The sequence below is a fragment of the Neospora caninum genome, chromosome VI (genome assembly GCF_000208865.1).
Source record: "Neospora caninum Liverpool complete genome, chromosome VI".
NCBI classification, from domain to species: Eukaryota; Apicomplexa; class Conoidasida; order Eucoccidiorida; family Sarcocystidae; genus Neospora; species Neospora caninum.
Window position 1 is genome coordinate 1,486,526 of NC_018392.1, and position 16,642 is coordinate 1,503,167.

Genomic DNA, 16,642 nt, shown 5'->3' on the forward strand with positions numbered 1-16,642 from the left:
TGCCTTCAAGTGACCCAGAAGGGAGCATATACAGCTATTCGCGGCTCAAGGTGAAGTCACCTGCCACAATCAGGCTTGACGAACCTCCGATTCCAGCCCGTTGAAAGTTTTGCGTCGCTGGATGAGCAAAACTACTCGAACTCACAAGCAAACGTAAAAAGAGGTGCGCCACGATAATAGCATGCTGCCGGATCAAGAAAGGTTAGGTACGAGAATTAGAGTACCAATATGGCCCACACCAGTGCGTTGGACAATGTTTCCTGCACTCTCTTGCGCTAGTGCTTTAGGTTGTTCCTCCCGTGGATAGGGGAGCGGTTGCCTGTGGCATTTTCCTGACAATTGTGAGACCACAGCACCGGTCTCTCGCACATCGTATCGCTGTTGAGGGCGCAGTTTCCGTGTATTCAGGGATGAAGACGTTGTCAGCAGGTTCCTGCCCAGGTGGCTAACAGACACTTCGTTACTCTTCGAGGCAAAGAGAGGAGAACCCCGCATTTGCCTGTACAGGTAGTCTCTAGCACATCTGTCTCGTGAGCGGTCAATCTCCTGCCGCAATTGAGTAGCGCGTGGAACCCCCACTGACAGTGTCGCTTGTTTCCCTCTCTTACTCCCGTTTTGAGTTAAGGCTTAACACAGCCGGAGAAACAATTTGATTAGGGAAGCGATCAAAGGAACAGACATACCTCTGCTCCCTTCCTCGATTGTGGAGAAACCCATCTATTTACCGTTTGTGGATGTGAATAGGGTACTCCCAAAAGCCAGGTGACCGCCCCCAACAACCTGGTATAAACACGAGAGAAAGAACACCTTACTTTTACTGTTCCGTGGTAACACACTCTTAGTGTTTGTACGATAATTATATCAACGCATTACCAATTAAGGTGTGTAGCATTTCCTATGCTCCTTAACATCACATTTATCAAATCATATCGTACCTGAATGGTATTTCTAGCATCAAGTACCCATGTCGAGCACCCGTGAGCGCCTCGCTGGAAATGTGCGTGCTCGTGTATAGGGCGTTGATCGTTTGTGGTCCCTTTCCTGTGGCTCGCCTGGCTAGAAGTGATCCGAGCTGACGGCAGCGTAAGTAAGTGGTTTTTCTCCGTCGAATGAAAAAGCGGAAATACGGATCGCAAAACGAAGGGCACACCGCTATATATTCTTCATCCTGTTTGCTATCCCTTCGAGGGTGGGATGTATCTTTTCCATTAAAAACGATTTTGAATCCTTTCTGGGGTTGCGCCGCCACTCCGTGTCTTTTTTCCCAGGTGACAGTTCACTCGAAATCCCCTCTACTTTTTTTTGCTTCACCACTGGCACGGAGAAAAGTTTCACTCGGTTCGCGGTCTTCTCTTTTTTGACGTTTCTGTATTTTCCGGTTTTTTTCGTCCGGCCTATTTGTCGCTTTCGACGACCAGGCGTTTGTCTTCCGTGCTGGCATGCCGTTTCCCTGACTACCACAGTCGCACGTGTGTTTTTGCCACCTGCTTTCCCTTTCTTCGTCATTTTCATATTCGTTCCCCCCTCTTGTTTCGTTTTCCCGTCGCCACACTCCTGCTCTGTTTCACTGTCCTCTTTGCCGTCCTTTCGTTCCGGCTCGACCACACCCGCCAACTGCAGCCGAGCTGCATATGGGCCAGCCACCACTCGCTTCGAGGCAACAAACACGTACATTTCTCGAGTGGGTATCTGTCAACTGAATTGTTGCAGAGTTGTAGAATTGTTTCTCCCCGACAGCAAGTGCACGCTGTCTCTTGTCCGTTTTCGTTTTTCTCGTGTCTGTTGCCACCGGGTTCGTTTTTACCCCCCCGCGTTCAGACAATGAAGGGCTTGGCGGCAAGCGGGTTCCCAGGCGGCGGATCCGGGGCGGTTCCCGGGGCATACGGAAGCAACGGTGGAGCCTTTGGGCCGTCCAGTTCTTTCGGATCGTCCCTGGTTTCTAGCAGTGCGTTAGGGAGCGTCATGAACTCGATCAGGAAAGTGGAAGTGACCCGTGAACTCGTCTGCAAAGGCACAGTTTCGGCGAGCGTGGGCATTGCGCTTGGCATCATTGCCTCGCTTATTGTGAACTGTACCTTGGTCGAGATCTCCATGTCCTCGTTTTTTTCCTTTTACTTTGGACTTCTCTTCGTCACCGTCGGGAGCGTCATTCTGTGGCGCATTCAAGTAACCAGTAAAATGGCGGCAGATATCTCCGTAGGAGGAGGGGAAGGCGACCAGCCGAGAAAGATGCAGTTGCAATTCTTTGCAGCCTTGATTATTGTCTCGGGTATCCTCTGTTTTGTCCTGAAAAAGAATTGGTTCGTGGGTCTGCATCCGGTCGTCAAGGTGCCCCTATACACTCTTCTTGGCATATCTGTCGCCTTTGCCCTCACTTTCTCTCTCGTCGATATGGTAAACTATCTCCTCGGCTTCTTCCAGTCCGCCGTCGCGAAACCGCTCGTGGAATCCAAAGAGCAAGTCAACCTGGTGCTCTTCATTGCCCTTCTTATGGGCGGCTTATTTGGTTTCATTTTCGGCGTCCTAGATGTGGAAGATGAGGTCCAGTACCACGTCCGTCTGGCGCTCTTGAGGGAGCAGCATCTCTGCTATCCAATCGGAGCCATTCTGGGAGGGCTCGCCGGCCTCGGCAACGAAATTCTTAGACAAGCAGATGAGGCAAAAATCCGGAAGCTGGCGACAGAATTCGATGAAGAAATATAACAACGGGTTCAGGCGTCCAGTTTGCAATTCTTAAAAGACCAGGGGACACGAAGAAGTGGGGAGGGAGAGACTGTAGATTGAGGAAGAGGGGAAAACGGATAACTCACAAGGCGCGAAGAACACAGGCGAGCACGTGAAAATAACGCAATCAAAAGGAGGAGGTCGCGACTGCAGAGAGAGGGGGACCCTTGCTTCTTCCTAGGCCTACTTCCCCTTCCTACGCGAACAACCTGTTCACAGGTTTGTCCCCTTTCGGTGTCGCTATTCCTCCTGGTCAGCTTCCAAGGAAACATGAATACCGGTAGGGGGATAGTGAAATGCAACATTGGTACTGGACCTCATCTTCCAGATCTAGGACGCCGAAAATGAAGCCAAATAAGATTAGGGCTGTAAAGAAGGCAAAGAAGTGTGGAGAGGTGTAAGGGGACCGACTACGAACTAGGACACCCTTCAGTCTGTCTAGATATAATGGATCTCGACAGGGAGAAGAGAGTGACCGGGTGAGATAACTACCAGTGTTGCATTTCGCTAGCCCCCGGCCGGTATTCATGTTTGCTTGGAAGCTGACCAGGAGGAAGAGCGACACCGAAAAGGGGACAAACCTGTGAACAGGTTGTTGGCGTAGAAGGGGCAAGTAGGCCTAGGAAGAAGCCAGGGTCTCTTCATATCCCTTAATAGACAGAGAAACATGCCTACATAAACAAATATCTATAAGCATACGCCAAGGCGTCTCCTGTTTCAGCACCTGGTAGATACTGGCATATATATATATATATATATGTGTATACCACTGTGTATACTTTAACCGTTACAACCTGCGTTCCCTGCACATTTTGGGGCGTTGCGCGGCTTACGAGGCTAGAGTTATTGCATATATAAGGCGGCAGACCACTGCTTGAAATAAACTGTTATATAGCTATGTGCGAATGCGAGAGTACGTGGGTCACAACTATGTAGACTCACTTTATTCTGTGCAAGCGCCTGGTTAGCCCTCGTGTCATTCGCTCTTGCTCATGAGGGTCATCGGCCGCAGGGACAGTGTCGATGGAGCTTGATATACGTGTACAGTATACACATGTACGGGCACACGTTTACGTGTATTTGTGCAAGCGTAAGGCAGTATATGTTTGCTTCGTTCACTTTGTTACGATTGAGAAGAGGGGCTGTACTTGAATAGATAGTAAGGCATTTTCAGGAGACAGTCTCCAGCCGGTCTGTTCATTGCATGCCATTCGTCCAGCGAGCGTAAGCGACTAAATGACTTGCTTTTAGTCGTACATTCCGTGTCGCTTCTCTCATGAGGACTTCGGTGGAAAATTCCGGTGCTCGTTCTGTCTCCTCGGCGAGTGTCTTCGCTTCTAGCCGATTCGAAAACTCCTTCCCTGTCTAGAAACACTGTTAGGAAATCCGTTGCTTCTGAGTGGCGACCACGTGCTCGCTGCTGTGCTGTTTCTGTTGCCGTTTTGCGGAGAGTTGTTGTCCTTGGGGTCTCCTCTCGCTTGTCTCCGCTCTTGATGTTCCACTTGGGCCGCGTCTTTCTTACGCTAGGAGCTGCGTGTGAGCTCACCGGCTCGAGAGGTCCTTCGGCGTTGCCGTTCTTCCCGATTTGCTTCGCCTCGGTAGCATTGGCAAACTGTACACATAACCCCAGACGTCGACCTACGCATCAGGTAGGGCTGAAAATCTACAAATTCCCTTAGGACACGCGTACAAACCTTTCGCAGACTGACACGGTCTGCATGACCAGGCGATCCACCGAGCTTCTACAGCGTTTCATTCTTTCCCAGGTCGCATCCAGTCATATCCAGCCCACCCAGCTGACTCGGTCTCGTCCGGTCTCTTTGAACATGTTTCTCCTGTCATCATCGGCACATGCACCAGCTTGTTTGGACACCCGAGTGTGGCCGTTCACCGCTAAGGTGGAAATCGGAGCGTTTCTCGACTTCGTTGTCTAAGGTGACCAGCAGCGCCCTCTCAACCCACGCACGCACACAAATCGCTGTCATTCAGCTGTCCACACATCTCTTCTGTACTAGCGACTCTCGCCCGTTCTCGAAGCGTCTCGTCGGACCCACTGATGAGGTGTAGAGCATGCCAGTGAGAAAACAGCGGCGGTTCCGTCGACTTCGAGAGGAAGCCGCCACCGGTCAAAAATCGCAAGTCTCTAGGAAGGCTGACTCGAGTGTTCACAAGGTCCAACTCTGTTATGGTCCGCTAACTTACACCACGCTGGATTTCTTTTCCGCCTCAGATGAGACTGGCAAATCGGTCTGCTTAACGGGGCTTGGCATTGGCCACGGAGTCGCGTGTCTCCACAACAAAACTGGCCCTCAAAAAATTTCGGCCGGCGCCGAACACCCTGTGAACGCGGGTCCGAAAGTATCTCAGGATCCCCGAAACGGCGTGACGATAGCCGATAATCCGCAAGACATGCATTTGACAGCGGGGAAAAGCCACCCGGACGTTCAAGGGAACTCTTCCTGACGACGGCGGGTGGGCATCACACTTGCACTCGTAGGACAGCGCTTCCAAAAAAATGGGTCTAGGTCAGGGAAACTCGGCATATTTGCGGTCTTCAGATTTATCGTTCATTCCCCTTTCGCAAAAAGCCGTTCTGGAACGACGTACGCGTGCTGACACACATGCGTCTTCGAACGCGTATGTGTGACACGACCCCTTATCCACAGTCCACCAAAACTCACAGTGCCCGTCCAGAGACATCAGTCCGCACACACAGATGCCTAAATATGTATATATGTGTGTGGAGGAACGTGTATGGACGCGTGCAGAGGTATATGCGCATGTGTAGGTGTCTATGAAGAAGACACTTGCTTCTTGCGGCGGTTGCACGGGGGGAGAAGGGGAAACGTGTCGACAGTTCGAAGCTGCCGTTTCCAGGGAGGAAAACCAACCGAGTTCTGAAATTCGAATCCCAAAGTAGTCGACGCTGTTTGGTTCACTACAGAGGAGCGGGAGAGGATACACTGGACTCTGAAGTGTTTATCACGCGCGACCTGCTGACAAATATATCACAGGCGCAAACCCGCCCGCGGCAAAACCTCCTGGACACAAGGTGGTGTATGTGTTTCCCCTGGGGCTTTAGCGACGTCTCGATTCGAAGCCTCCCCATGTTGTCCTCCGTCTATTCTCACTTTCTTCCTCCATTGCCTCTTTTTGTTTTTGCGGCTCGTTCTCCCCTTCCTTCGCATCGTCTCTCAGTCACCGTCGGGGTGGCCCTCGGCGCCGGTCACCATTTCGGCACATCCCGCATGCCGTTCTCGTTGATTCGGCCTTGTTCTCTCCTCCTGTTTTCTGCACGTTTTCGCTTCACTTCGTCACTGAGACCCTTGAGAGGATCAAACACGACGACTGAGGCCGCAGCACGCGCCTCATCCAGTTCGTACGCCCGGGCGCTGTCCACCGCGAATTTGAGGCCGCCGGTATTAAGCCACGACCCGTCGCTTTCGTCGACTTCCTCGTCTAAATCGGGCAGGAGCGCGTTCAGCGTGCCTGCCTCCCCTTTCGACCTCTTGTCTTCTCCCGCGCGGCTGGAGTGGCGAGGTGAAGCAGCGGGGGACACGCGGTTTGACGCTGGCTCAGCTGTGCCAAGAGGCGACGCAGCCGCTGGTGCCCGGAGGCGGCGCAGCTACAGCACGAGTAGAGAAGGAGAGAGAAAACGAGAGCGAAGGAGGGGATGAACGAGCGCCGAGAGACAGACGTACACACTCCGGGAGCAGGAACGAAGCGACACACCGGTGGAAAGAGCAGGAAAGGAGTCTCCAAGCACGGTCAAAAGACATAGCACGGACGCAGGAGAAGACTGCGTGAGAGAGCCAGTGCGAGGAAAGGCACAGCGAGGTCGAGACGAACACACACACACACACTCGCACGAAGAAGAAGCAAGGCGGAAACAGCCACACGCGATCGCAGTCACCTGACGAGCAGGAACATGGGAAATACTCCGTCTGAAACTGAAACACGAGCAAGCACAAAAGTGAAGTGAAAGAAAGCACACACTCGAACGCCAAAAGACATAGAACACCAGAGGAGAAAGGCGTCGCAACTTGACCTCAAACAAAACCGTTGACACGTCTACCTCAGCCTTTTCCTTCCCTCCTCTATTCCTTTCCTTCGTGCTTGTTCTCTCTCCTCTGGTTTGCGTGTTCGTCTTCTCCCTCCTGTCTTTTCTCTCTCTTCCCTCTCGCCTCCGGCTTCTCACCTGAGCAGTGAACAAGTCGAGTTTCTGCATTGTGGCTTCTTGCCGTTTTTTGTCTCCTTTGTCTTTCTTCTTGAGAAGAAAAAGTTGTCTCCGCTTCTCTGCCTCCGTCATTAGATCGCTGTTCTCCATTTTCTCGCGATCGGCGTGCGATCCGCGGAGTGCACTTCCAACTCCACTTCGCAGCCGAAGAGCCTCCACGTGTCGCCTGTCGTCGGGTTTTTCGCTGTCTCGGCGTCGCCCTCGACTCGATCTTTCTGCCTCTTCCTCACTGTCGCTGTCGGGAGAGGGAGAACTTCCTTCTTCTCGGCTTCTCCTGCCTCTCCTCTCGCTCCACGTGCCTTCAGGCGCGTGCTCCCCGCCGCGAGACGACAGCGCAGCGAGGCGGGCACGAACGCCCGCGACAGTATTGGTTCGGGCGCCCCTCGATCTTCGTTCTGCACTCCACTCTTGCTCTTCTTCTTCGTCTTCTCTTTCTTCTCTCTCGTCTGTGTGTGGCGCGTCTCGGAGGAGATGGGGATCGTCCAGGAGGTCGTGAGCACTGAGTTTTTTCCCAGTGTCGGACGCGTGGGTGTCCCCGTCCTCGTCGCCAAAAGAAAGCAGTTTCTTGTCCGCCTTCCGCAACTTCTCCCTCGCCTCCACTTCCTCGTCGAGCTCTTTCCCATCTGCGCCACTCAACCGGCCTCCGGGTGTACGTACATCTCGCGCCCGTTTTCTCCGGTCGCGCTCGGCCGCGTCCTTCGCCCCAGGAAGGTCTGGCAGTCTGCGCGGCACGATGTCGTCGAACGGATTCCAGAGAACATCCACGCTTTTGATGAAGGGCGGATTCAGAGGGCGATCTTCCTTGCCGACTTCGAGGTCGTTGAACTTCATCAAATTGTACAGTGTATGTCCACTGATTTTCCCAAATAGCGTGTACGCATTGTTGAGCACATCTGCGCGCGCGAGCGTGATGAAGAACTGGTTTCCGTTCGTCCCCAGGCTACGGCCGCGCTCGTCTTTCTCGTTCTCCTTGGAACGTCCCAAGTTCGCGACGCCGAACAAACCTCGATAGCGGAATTTCAGGCGGGGATGCGTCTCGACATCGAACGGCTTCCCGTCGAAAGTCGTGTCCGCGCCTCCCCGTCCCGTGCCCGTCGGATCGCCTCCCTGGACGATAAAGTCTTTCACAACCCGGTGGAAGATCGTGTTTGCGTAGTAGCCCTCTAGACAAAGCTGGACAAAGTTCCTGCATGCAATAGGGCACTCGCGGGCCCAGAGCTCGACATCCAAGTCTCCCAGCGACGTGTGCAAAACCACCTTGCCGCGCGTCGACGGCTCGTGGACATACACTTCAGACATCTTTTGTCGACCAGAGACGAACGGAACCAGACGAAAGGGCGACAGCACAAAAGTGGAAAGGTCAGAGAAAGAGACGCGTAGACTCCAGAGACAGAGAGGAGCGAGAGAGACAAGGGCAAGAAAGAGACAGAAGAGAGAGATATATATAAAGGAAGGTAAAAGACAGAATGAAAGGAAACAGGGGAATTAATCAAGACCAGAGAACATGGGAGAGAGGAAAGAGAAAGGAGAACGGGAAGGAGACGGAGAGGACAGGAGAGCACCAAGTCAGAGAAGACACGGGGACACACTGGGACAGGGTGAGAGTGAGAGAAGCAAAGACGAGCAAAGCGAGAGCGAACAAAAAATTTGCCAAGAGCCTTCGAAGTCTGCAGGGGGAAACGCTGGGATGGTGTCCTCCGTTGCCGCGGAAATTCGAGGTACACGAGATGTGTCATCAGAAAGGCGTGAACCGGGCGAGACGCCGAGACCGAGGGGTGCGAGAAGACACAGGAAACAGAGGGAGAAAGAGACAGGACATTTTCAAGAAAACAAACACCGTCACATCTTTTCTCCCAGGAAACTGTGTCAAAACTAGGAACGCGCGAGTTTCACCTCGACAAGTCGATGGCCACGGCTCCGCTAGTTTGTTTCTGGAGAGGGAGAAGGGAGCGTTTCTCCCCGCAAAAAATGCTGTCGGAATGGTCTCTCCCTCTTTGTTTTTTCTACTTTCTTTTCTGCGGACGATTCCACACACAATGCGCGTGAGTTCCCGACAGCCTTCCTGAGGCTTTGTCTGCTGCGCCTTTTCTCGGGACACTCGCGCCTCCCGCGGACCGTGTGCGTTTCCGTCCCTACCGATCACGCTTTCGATCTACGAGGCGACAGTGAAGACTACATCAGCCTGCTTTTGTTCTTGTGAGGGAGGCGAGAAAAACGGGGTCACAGAAAAAAAGAAGAGGAGACAGCGGCCCAGCCCAGAGCGCAACTGTGCGCGGCGTGCTTGTAACTCCGGAGAACTCCGGGCTCCGGAAGTTTCCTGCAAAAATCCGACATGCAGCTACGCATATCAACAACTACACATCTACATATATATATATATATATATACACGCAATTTTGTATGTATGCATGCGTGTAGTTATCTCTAGGTATCCCCTACACATACACGGACGAGCTAGTGTTCGGCTGTCCCGAGTGGGTGTGAATGCACGCAGGCAATACGAAAGTTCTCAGGACGTTTGTATGCGCACCGATATGAAAGGAACTGGGCCCTTCGCTAAGCAGGCACGCGACACATAGCTGCGCGAATATATACATATATATATATATATAGATAGATAGATAGATAGATAGATAGATAGATAGATAGATAGATAGATAGATAGATAGATAGATAGATAGATAGATAGATAGATAGATAGATAGATAGATCTGTACCGGCTACACATATGAGGACGAACCGAGCATCGGCATAAGTGTATGTACGCTGTAGATGAGCATCTATAAAAGAAAAGCAGATCCGAATATTTGTTTGTCTAGAAAGAATGCTCTTTCGTAAGGGATACGCTGGGCGTTTTCTTTCTGCGCGTCTCTCGGGTCACCGAAGGTTCATCACGGCGCTAAAAGAAGCGTGCGTCGGAGGGGAAGCCGCTGCACAGTTGGATTTTAAAAGGCACGCACCGCTGTGTCTCCAAACTTTGAACGTTTCGAGTCGTAGGGTCTTTCTTTCAGGCTGGAGAGTTAAGGAGAAACCTCCCGGCCCTTCCTAATGAAGACTTGGGCAACATTTTGATACTATATGTGTGTAGACATTCTCAAGCGTTGGTGTGCCCGCGCACACATCTACCTGTATATCTGATTCTGTCGATACACTGACATAAAGAGGAATCTCTGGGTCTGTACGCCTCTGTATGTAAGAGCCTGCGAGCGAGAAGAGAGGGAAAGTTAAAGCGAGAGGCTTCCCTTCGCAGGAGTCCATGGCGGCGGACTGTGTGGCGCGAAGCGCGTAACGAACTCCCGCAACAAACGGCTTCGCTTTCTTCGAAATTATCATAACACTGTGCAATGACGCGGAGGATGCCACTAAACATACACAAATGTGTGAATCTGTCCATACACCTGGACAAATAAAACACGCATATACATGTGCGTGTACTCAGCGAAAAGTACATGCATATGTGTGTATCTCCAGTTTGGGGGTCTCCCGAATGATCGTAAGGATGAATTCCTGAGGCGCGAAGGACGTACTCTGAGTGTTTTCTCATCTTTAGAGGGGTTTTGACGTTTCTTCGTCTCCTAACGTTTTCTGTCTCCTGGTGCAACTTTCCCTTTTTCCGCGCTTTCCTCACGGCGAGCGTTGACAGGCGGTTCATTGCGTTGCCCGCCGTCGGGGCAGCGTGCGAGACGGACCTCTACGGGACGGTCGCGCAGCAGCGATGCGCATGCTGCAAGCGCTGACGAGAAATTATCGGAGAGAAAAGACGAAAGCAGCCCGTTTTCCAGTGGATTTCTTGATTGCCGTTAGACCTGCGCGCGCGCTCCAAACGTGTTCCGCCGTCCCTCTCTCTCTCTTCACTTTTTTTCGCCTCTCACTCAGCAAGACCGGTCCCGCTACCGTCGAAGAACGAATGCGGATGGGGAGACGTGAGAGACTGGGGAAAGCGTGCACGAAGCAGGCAGTTCTTTTCAGAGTCGGGGCTGGGAAGCGAAGCAGAGACGGGCATCATTTGCTGACGAGATCTAACGAAGGCGTTGAAAGTGGGGTGCGTTTTCCGTGTCCAACTTGGAGTCTAGTGACGGCTTTTTCTTTCGAGCTCTACGTCCCCCGCTCACCGCCCACTGTCCCCGCTGTGCGCTTTTCCCGGGAACGAGTCAAGAGAGGAAGGCACAGCCGTCTTGTTGCCTCACGGTCCTTCCCTTCCCCGCGACGGCACGTTCCCTCTTCCTTGACCGACGCAGCCATCATCTGTGCGCCCGTTTGTGAAGCGTAGAGAGACCGTCGTTCCCGTGTGTGCGTCTCGGCAGCGCGCGCAGGCGCTGGAGGGAACGCTTTCGTGCCTGCCTCTTTTTGAGGTAAAACGCTCCGTCCTGTTCGCTCCCTCTCTCTCGTCCTTTTTCTCTGTGGGGGTTTTCCCCGGCGCCGCCGTCTCTGCTTCCGCCTTTGCATCTGCCCTTCCTCAACTGCTGGCCTTTTGCGCGCGGCGCTCCTCCGGTCTCCAGCGGGCTCCCGCGTTCATCCCGCTCCGCACCCTTCGTTTTGTCTCCCCTCTGCGCGCGCATAAAAACAACTTCTCTCTCTCAGGCCTTCGCTCCACGATGTCGGACGTCAGCGGAACGCCGGCAGTTCCCGCCGCGTTCATCGCGTCGGCAGTGGCGGAGAAGGACGAGGACAAGGAGTCGAGCGCTTCAGCTCGGTACCAGATTCACACATCTCAGGGTTCGGTGCTCGGTGTACCTCAGACTGACTGCGACAGTCCGGTTCCGGACGCGAACGGCGCGGCGCAACCTGCCACGGGATTGAGTCTCTCCGGTACAGACGGCTCGGGCGCGGCGGATCCCCGGTCTTTCGCGGCGGTCACCCGCGAGCGGACGATCGGCGTCGCCGCCGACGTCCCCGGTCTCGTGTCGTCCAGCGGCTGTGCAGAAGTCGTCAAGATCAAGGTGGTGATCTACGGAGGGCAAAACATGGATGGAAAAAAGCTGTACTGCAAGTTCTACCACGGCAGCTGCAAGCACAAGACGTCGACGGCGGTCGCGCGGCGGAATCCAGAGTGGAAAGAGTGGTTCTCCATCACTCACTTGGTCAGCAAGCAGTCGCCGGTCCTCCGCATCGAGATCTGGGGTGGCGGCTTTCTCGGCAAAGAAGTCAAGGGATTCTGTGACGTGGACCTTTCTCCCGTGCTCCACGATCACGTCCTCGTCGACGGCCTGTACGACGTGCGCGGCTGTGGGGGCCAACTCCGCGTGAAGCTTATCAACATGGATCTCCTGCCGCGCTGGGAACGGACGATTGCAGCGGAGGCCGCACTGCATGCAATCGGCGAGGAAGACCCCGAAGGCGTCCTCGCCCTCATGATCGACGACCTCAAGCGCATTTTCCCCGCAGTGCCCTACAAGGAAATCGCCCTCACCCTTCGAGCCCACGACTGGCGACGCACCTTCGCTACCAACGAGCTGAGAATCACCGGCGGGAAAAGAGCGCAAAGTGAGACACGTCGCGCGGGGAAGAAGCAGGGGAGAAGGGCCAAGACCGCGAATCGACCGCGACGCCTAGCGCATAAACTCCCTGGACACCCACACACACACGCATATGCGACAACCAGTCGGGAGGTCTTCTCTCTCGAGGACGGCCCGCGTTGCGGATTCGTCGACGCGCGCGGTTCTCCCTGCCACACGTAGCTGCAGAAATGCATGCACACATGAGTGTGGAAGCGCCTTGACATGCGCTCTCGTCTGCGCTCCGCATGGACACACAAGCGGGGGCTCTGAGGCCCATTCGTCTCTGTTTTCAAGCGAATCGGGGTGCTTTCGCGCACATGCCTGCGTTCTCGCCGCGTAGAAGTGTGGCCATCGCGAGTCTAGCGAGTGCGTTTCGACTCCGAAGAAACTTTGCCTCGGTGGCAGCTCCGCGGCGGTTCTCCTCGCATGTGGCTTTGTCGCCTTTTACCGCACGCTCCTTTCTCCCTTGGCCTCGTTTCCCTGGATGAACATCACAATCCGATGGTCCACGCTCAATCTTACCTTGCATAGTACGTTTATGATCCCAGGCACACATCGCTGTCAGTTTACTCGCGTTTGCTTCCGTTTCGTGCAGCTATCGCAAACCTCAGGAAACAACGCCCGATCGCCGTCGGCGACCCTGGACAAGGCTGCGTCAGTCTCGGTCTCGGATCGTCCGGCGAAAACGCAAAACACGAATCATTTATGGAGAGAAAGGTAACGTCTTCCAATGTCAATATCAACACGTGCTTGGTATGCATATACATATTCTTGTGTTGCAGGCAGCAACACGTCTATATATATATATATATATTTCATGTGTGAACATGTACATGTATACCTATTTACCCATACACGTAGATGTATATAGATCTGCACACCTCAGTTTTTTCGCATTCTTGTGGCACACGGGTACCCGCTATATTTGTAGCTTGCAGAGAAGGTTTCTTTCGGTTTCTCTTCCGATCTACCTATACTCTTCGATCTACCGAACTGTGACCCTCTCGACGCACAGACATAGCGGTTCACGTGCAAACACGCAGATACAGGTGTAAGGCAAATGTACGCGTACGGATATCAGTTGTTCTCCAGGAAAGGAACAAGAAAGACAAGATATCTCCTTGGTTGTTTTGCGCCTGTGTGTCCATATATACGTTTGTGTTCCTGTGCGCATGCACTGAACAGAAACGCCAGCAGATTCGGGAGGTGGCGAAGATGTTGCCGGATGTCGATCTGGAAGAAATTGAGCAGTAAGGCTTTCTTCACGGCTAAAATGAAACACGTAGGACCGCTCCTGGTACACCATTCTGCATATGTGCATGCATTTATATATATATATATATATATTTATTCATTCATCCCTTAGTGTGCAGCTTTCTCGGTCTGCATCTCGCTCGTATATATATATATATATATATATGTACCTCTGGTGTGATAGCATTCCTGTGTGGCGTGCGAGCGTGCGTTTGTCCCGTCGTTTTGCGTTCTTTTCTGTCTCGGAGAGGGTCCCTTTTGTAAAAAGACAGCTTTTCACTTAACGCTGCCAATGGAGTTGAGCCGTGTGCCTACCGTCCCCCCTTTTGTCAGCACGTTGCGAACGAACAACTGGAATGTATGCGCTGCTGTCGACGAGTTGATTCTCGCACACCGCGAAACCGACATGCCGACACAACAGAAGGGCGATGGCGTTCGAATCACCAAACTCGATACTACCGCTCAAGCAGGTAATTGTTCTCTTGAATCCACAGAGAAGACTGTATCTATGTATACATGAATGTATATGTATATATATATATATATATATATAAATATGTATATATATATATATATATAAATATGTATATATATGTATATATGTATGTATTTTTACATGTATGTACGTATGTGTTCCAGTCCCTCCCCCCCCCCGGTCACCAGCATCCACAGCATACATTGCAAATAAATCTTACCATGTAGCCTGTGGAATGCGGAAATGAGTTCTGCACAGTCTCGGCCTCGGAGGAGAGAGATGCTTGGGAGAGCGCGGAGGGCGCGATCTGCGATTTCCCCTTTTTCCGGTTCGTGTGTGCAACATCGAAGAGCCCACTAACATTTCCCGAAAGTACGACAAATCCAGCAAGAGGAGGCTCTGTATGGAAGGTACCAGAAAATGTCTGCGTGTCCATGTAGACGTGGATAGATGCGTCTCCAGATACACAAAACAGTCGCGTGTGTGCTTTGCGGCAGTTGAAGCGCCTGGCGGCATGTGCCGAGAGGGGCGACAGGGAGAGCCCCGAGGAACGGGGGTATGCGGATCAAGCGCACACGACGTTCTTTTCGCTTCCGTCCTCTGCGGCTCTTCTCAGGCGGATTTGTGGCAGTCGAACAACACCACGGCTTGGAGGTTCGCCACTCGTCTGCGCTTCCTCCCCAACGATCAGGTACTTTTGTTTTCTCTCCCTCCGTCTTCGCGTTCTCTCGCTTTTCGTGTCCACGCCTTGGCGTCTTTTCGCCCGTCCGCGTGTCCCCACTCCCTCTGTGGAGAGGCTGGTGTTCTCGCTCGTGTCTCGTGACGTGCGCTCGTTTCCTTGGCAATGATGCGGCCGTGGTTTTCTTTCGCGCGTCGCTGGAATTGCTGTACGCTTTCTACTTCAAGCGGTACGACCGGAGCTACGGGAAATGCACGGAATGCTCACAGAGACGCTTCTGCGTGGCGTCGCCGCTCTGTGGCGCTTGAGGTAGACAGGGAGAGAGAGTCGCGTGCCGTGCGTTGAGATGATAATCCTTCAAACGCTCACTTCTGCGTGAACCGCATTACGTTTACTGTTTTGGGGGCGGGTATGTCGCGGCGCGACACACTCGGAAGCGTTTTCGATCGGTTGGCGCCTTGTTCCCGTTGGGTATCGTGTGCGGAGAACATGGGAGAGAATGCTGTGGTGCGTTTGTTTTCAGGAGTCGGCGACAAGAAATTTCGACAGCGCGTCATGATGTTCGAGAGAGAAAAAGAGATTTAGTCCGCGGCCGCCTATCTAGAGCCAGCACTAACACACATTTTACGATTGGTCAGGCAGAAAGAGAAGACGAGCAAAGAGAAAGAGAGAGAGAAAACGAGAAAGAGAAAAAGAGAAGGAAAGGATATAGACAACGTCGACCGTGCCATTTGTTGCCCCGCAGAGGAGTCGTTAGATGTGGGCGAAACTTCCTTCTTTTAGCGCGTGCGAAGAAAGGGAAATCCCACCTGTTTCTTCCTGTCGCGTTTCTGTTGGGAAAACAGGATACAACCTGTTTCGTGCCGTCGCGCCTTTGCTTGCTGGCTTTTCGCTGGTGGTGTGTGCGTGTGGGTTTGTCCATTCCTCTTTGAAATTTGAGAGAGACGAACGCGTCGACTGGCGCCTCTCCCAGGTACGAGAGTGTTGCCGTTTGTCGGGTCGAGGTCGGGCGACGAAGGGCGCACGAGCCTCTCAAGGCGAACATGATATTTGTGAGAAAATTTAGGCGTTCCTATCTTTTTTGCCGCTCTATGTGGACGGGACCACTCGATTTGTTTTCCACCTTTCAAAACTTTTTTTTCTCGCGGCGCGTCGGCCCGGGGTGTCGCGCTCTCTCCCCTCCGGCTTCTCCGTGGTTGTTTTTGCCTCGCTTTTCCTGGAGACGGGGGCGAGAAGACTCTCCTTTTTAGGTCCCCTCGCGGGCTTCCTGTCGGATATCGAGAGACTGCGCCGGGCCGCGCGTTTTCCGGCGATTTCGTTCTCCCATCGCTGCGCCTCTTCTCTTGCGCTCTCTGTCGAATGAGAGGAAACTTTGAAAGGTTGAGAGGGGGAAGGGAAAAGGAAGACAGCGTGAGGGGTGTCGCCGTGAGAGCGGAAGGCTGACCCCTGGTTCGAAGGAATGATGTGCGTGCAAAAGATGGACAAAAAGGGACTGTCTTTGCTTTTTCTCAGGTAGTGGGAACCTCTGGGAACGGCGCTGGGAGAGAGAAGAGAAGCAACGAGAGCGCGAACACGTGCGCTGTGTTTGTGCTTGAGGGACGAGGGGAGGCGAATGCTCGAAAGAGAAAAAACCGAGAGGGAAAAGAGGGAACGCGGAAGAAGAGACAGTGATTGGAACACTTGGCAAGCGCGCGGGTGACTTGATCGCACAGCGCGCGCGTCTGCTTTGGGGCTGATCACAGTGAGGTTTCGTAGGTCTTTTTCGATCACCACGA

At 53.0% G+C, this 16,642-nt stretch overlaps 3 protein-coding genes across 3 annotated transcripts; 2 read left to right on the forward strand and 1 right to left on the reverse strand.

Moving 5' to 3' along the window:
* Window positions 1-1,821: 1,821 nt before the first annotated feature.
* On the forward strand, window positions 1,822-2,703 carry NCLIV_017240 (conserved hypothetical protein; the record flags this gene model as incomplete). Its single annotated transcript, XM_003881916.1, has 1 exon — window positions 1,822-2,703. One exon carries the CDS (start codon window positions 1,822-1,824, stop codon window positions 2,701-2,703), a length of 882 nt encoding a protein of 293 aa, XP_003881965.1.
* Window positions 2,704-5,950: 3,247 nt separating this feature from the next.
* Window positions 5,951-8,260, reverse strand: NCLIV_017250 (Peptidylprolyl isomerase (Cyclophilin)-like 2,related; the record flags this gene model as incomplete). Its single annotated transcript, XM_003881917.1, has 2 exons — window positions 5,951-6,349; window positions 6,923-8,260. 2 exons carry the CDS (start codon window positions 8,258-8,260, stop codon window positions 5,951-5,953), a joined length of 1,737 nt encoding a protein of 578 aa, XP_003881966.1.
* Window positions 8,261-11,556: 3,296 nt separating this feature from the next.
* On the forward strand, window positions 11,557-15,452 carry NCLIV_017260 (putative C2 domain-containing protein; the record flags this gene model as incomplete). Its single annotated transcript, XM_003881918.1, has 6 exons — window positions 11,557-12,445; window positions 13,055-13,176; window positions 13,645-13,709; window positions 14,047-14,183; window positions 14,805-14,879; window positions 15,391-15,452. 6 exons carry the CDS (start codon window positions 11,557-11,559, stop codon window positions 15,450-15,452), a joined length of 1,350 nt encoding a protein of 449 aa, XP_003881967.1.
* Window positions 15,453-16,642: the final 1,190 nt, after the last annotated feature.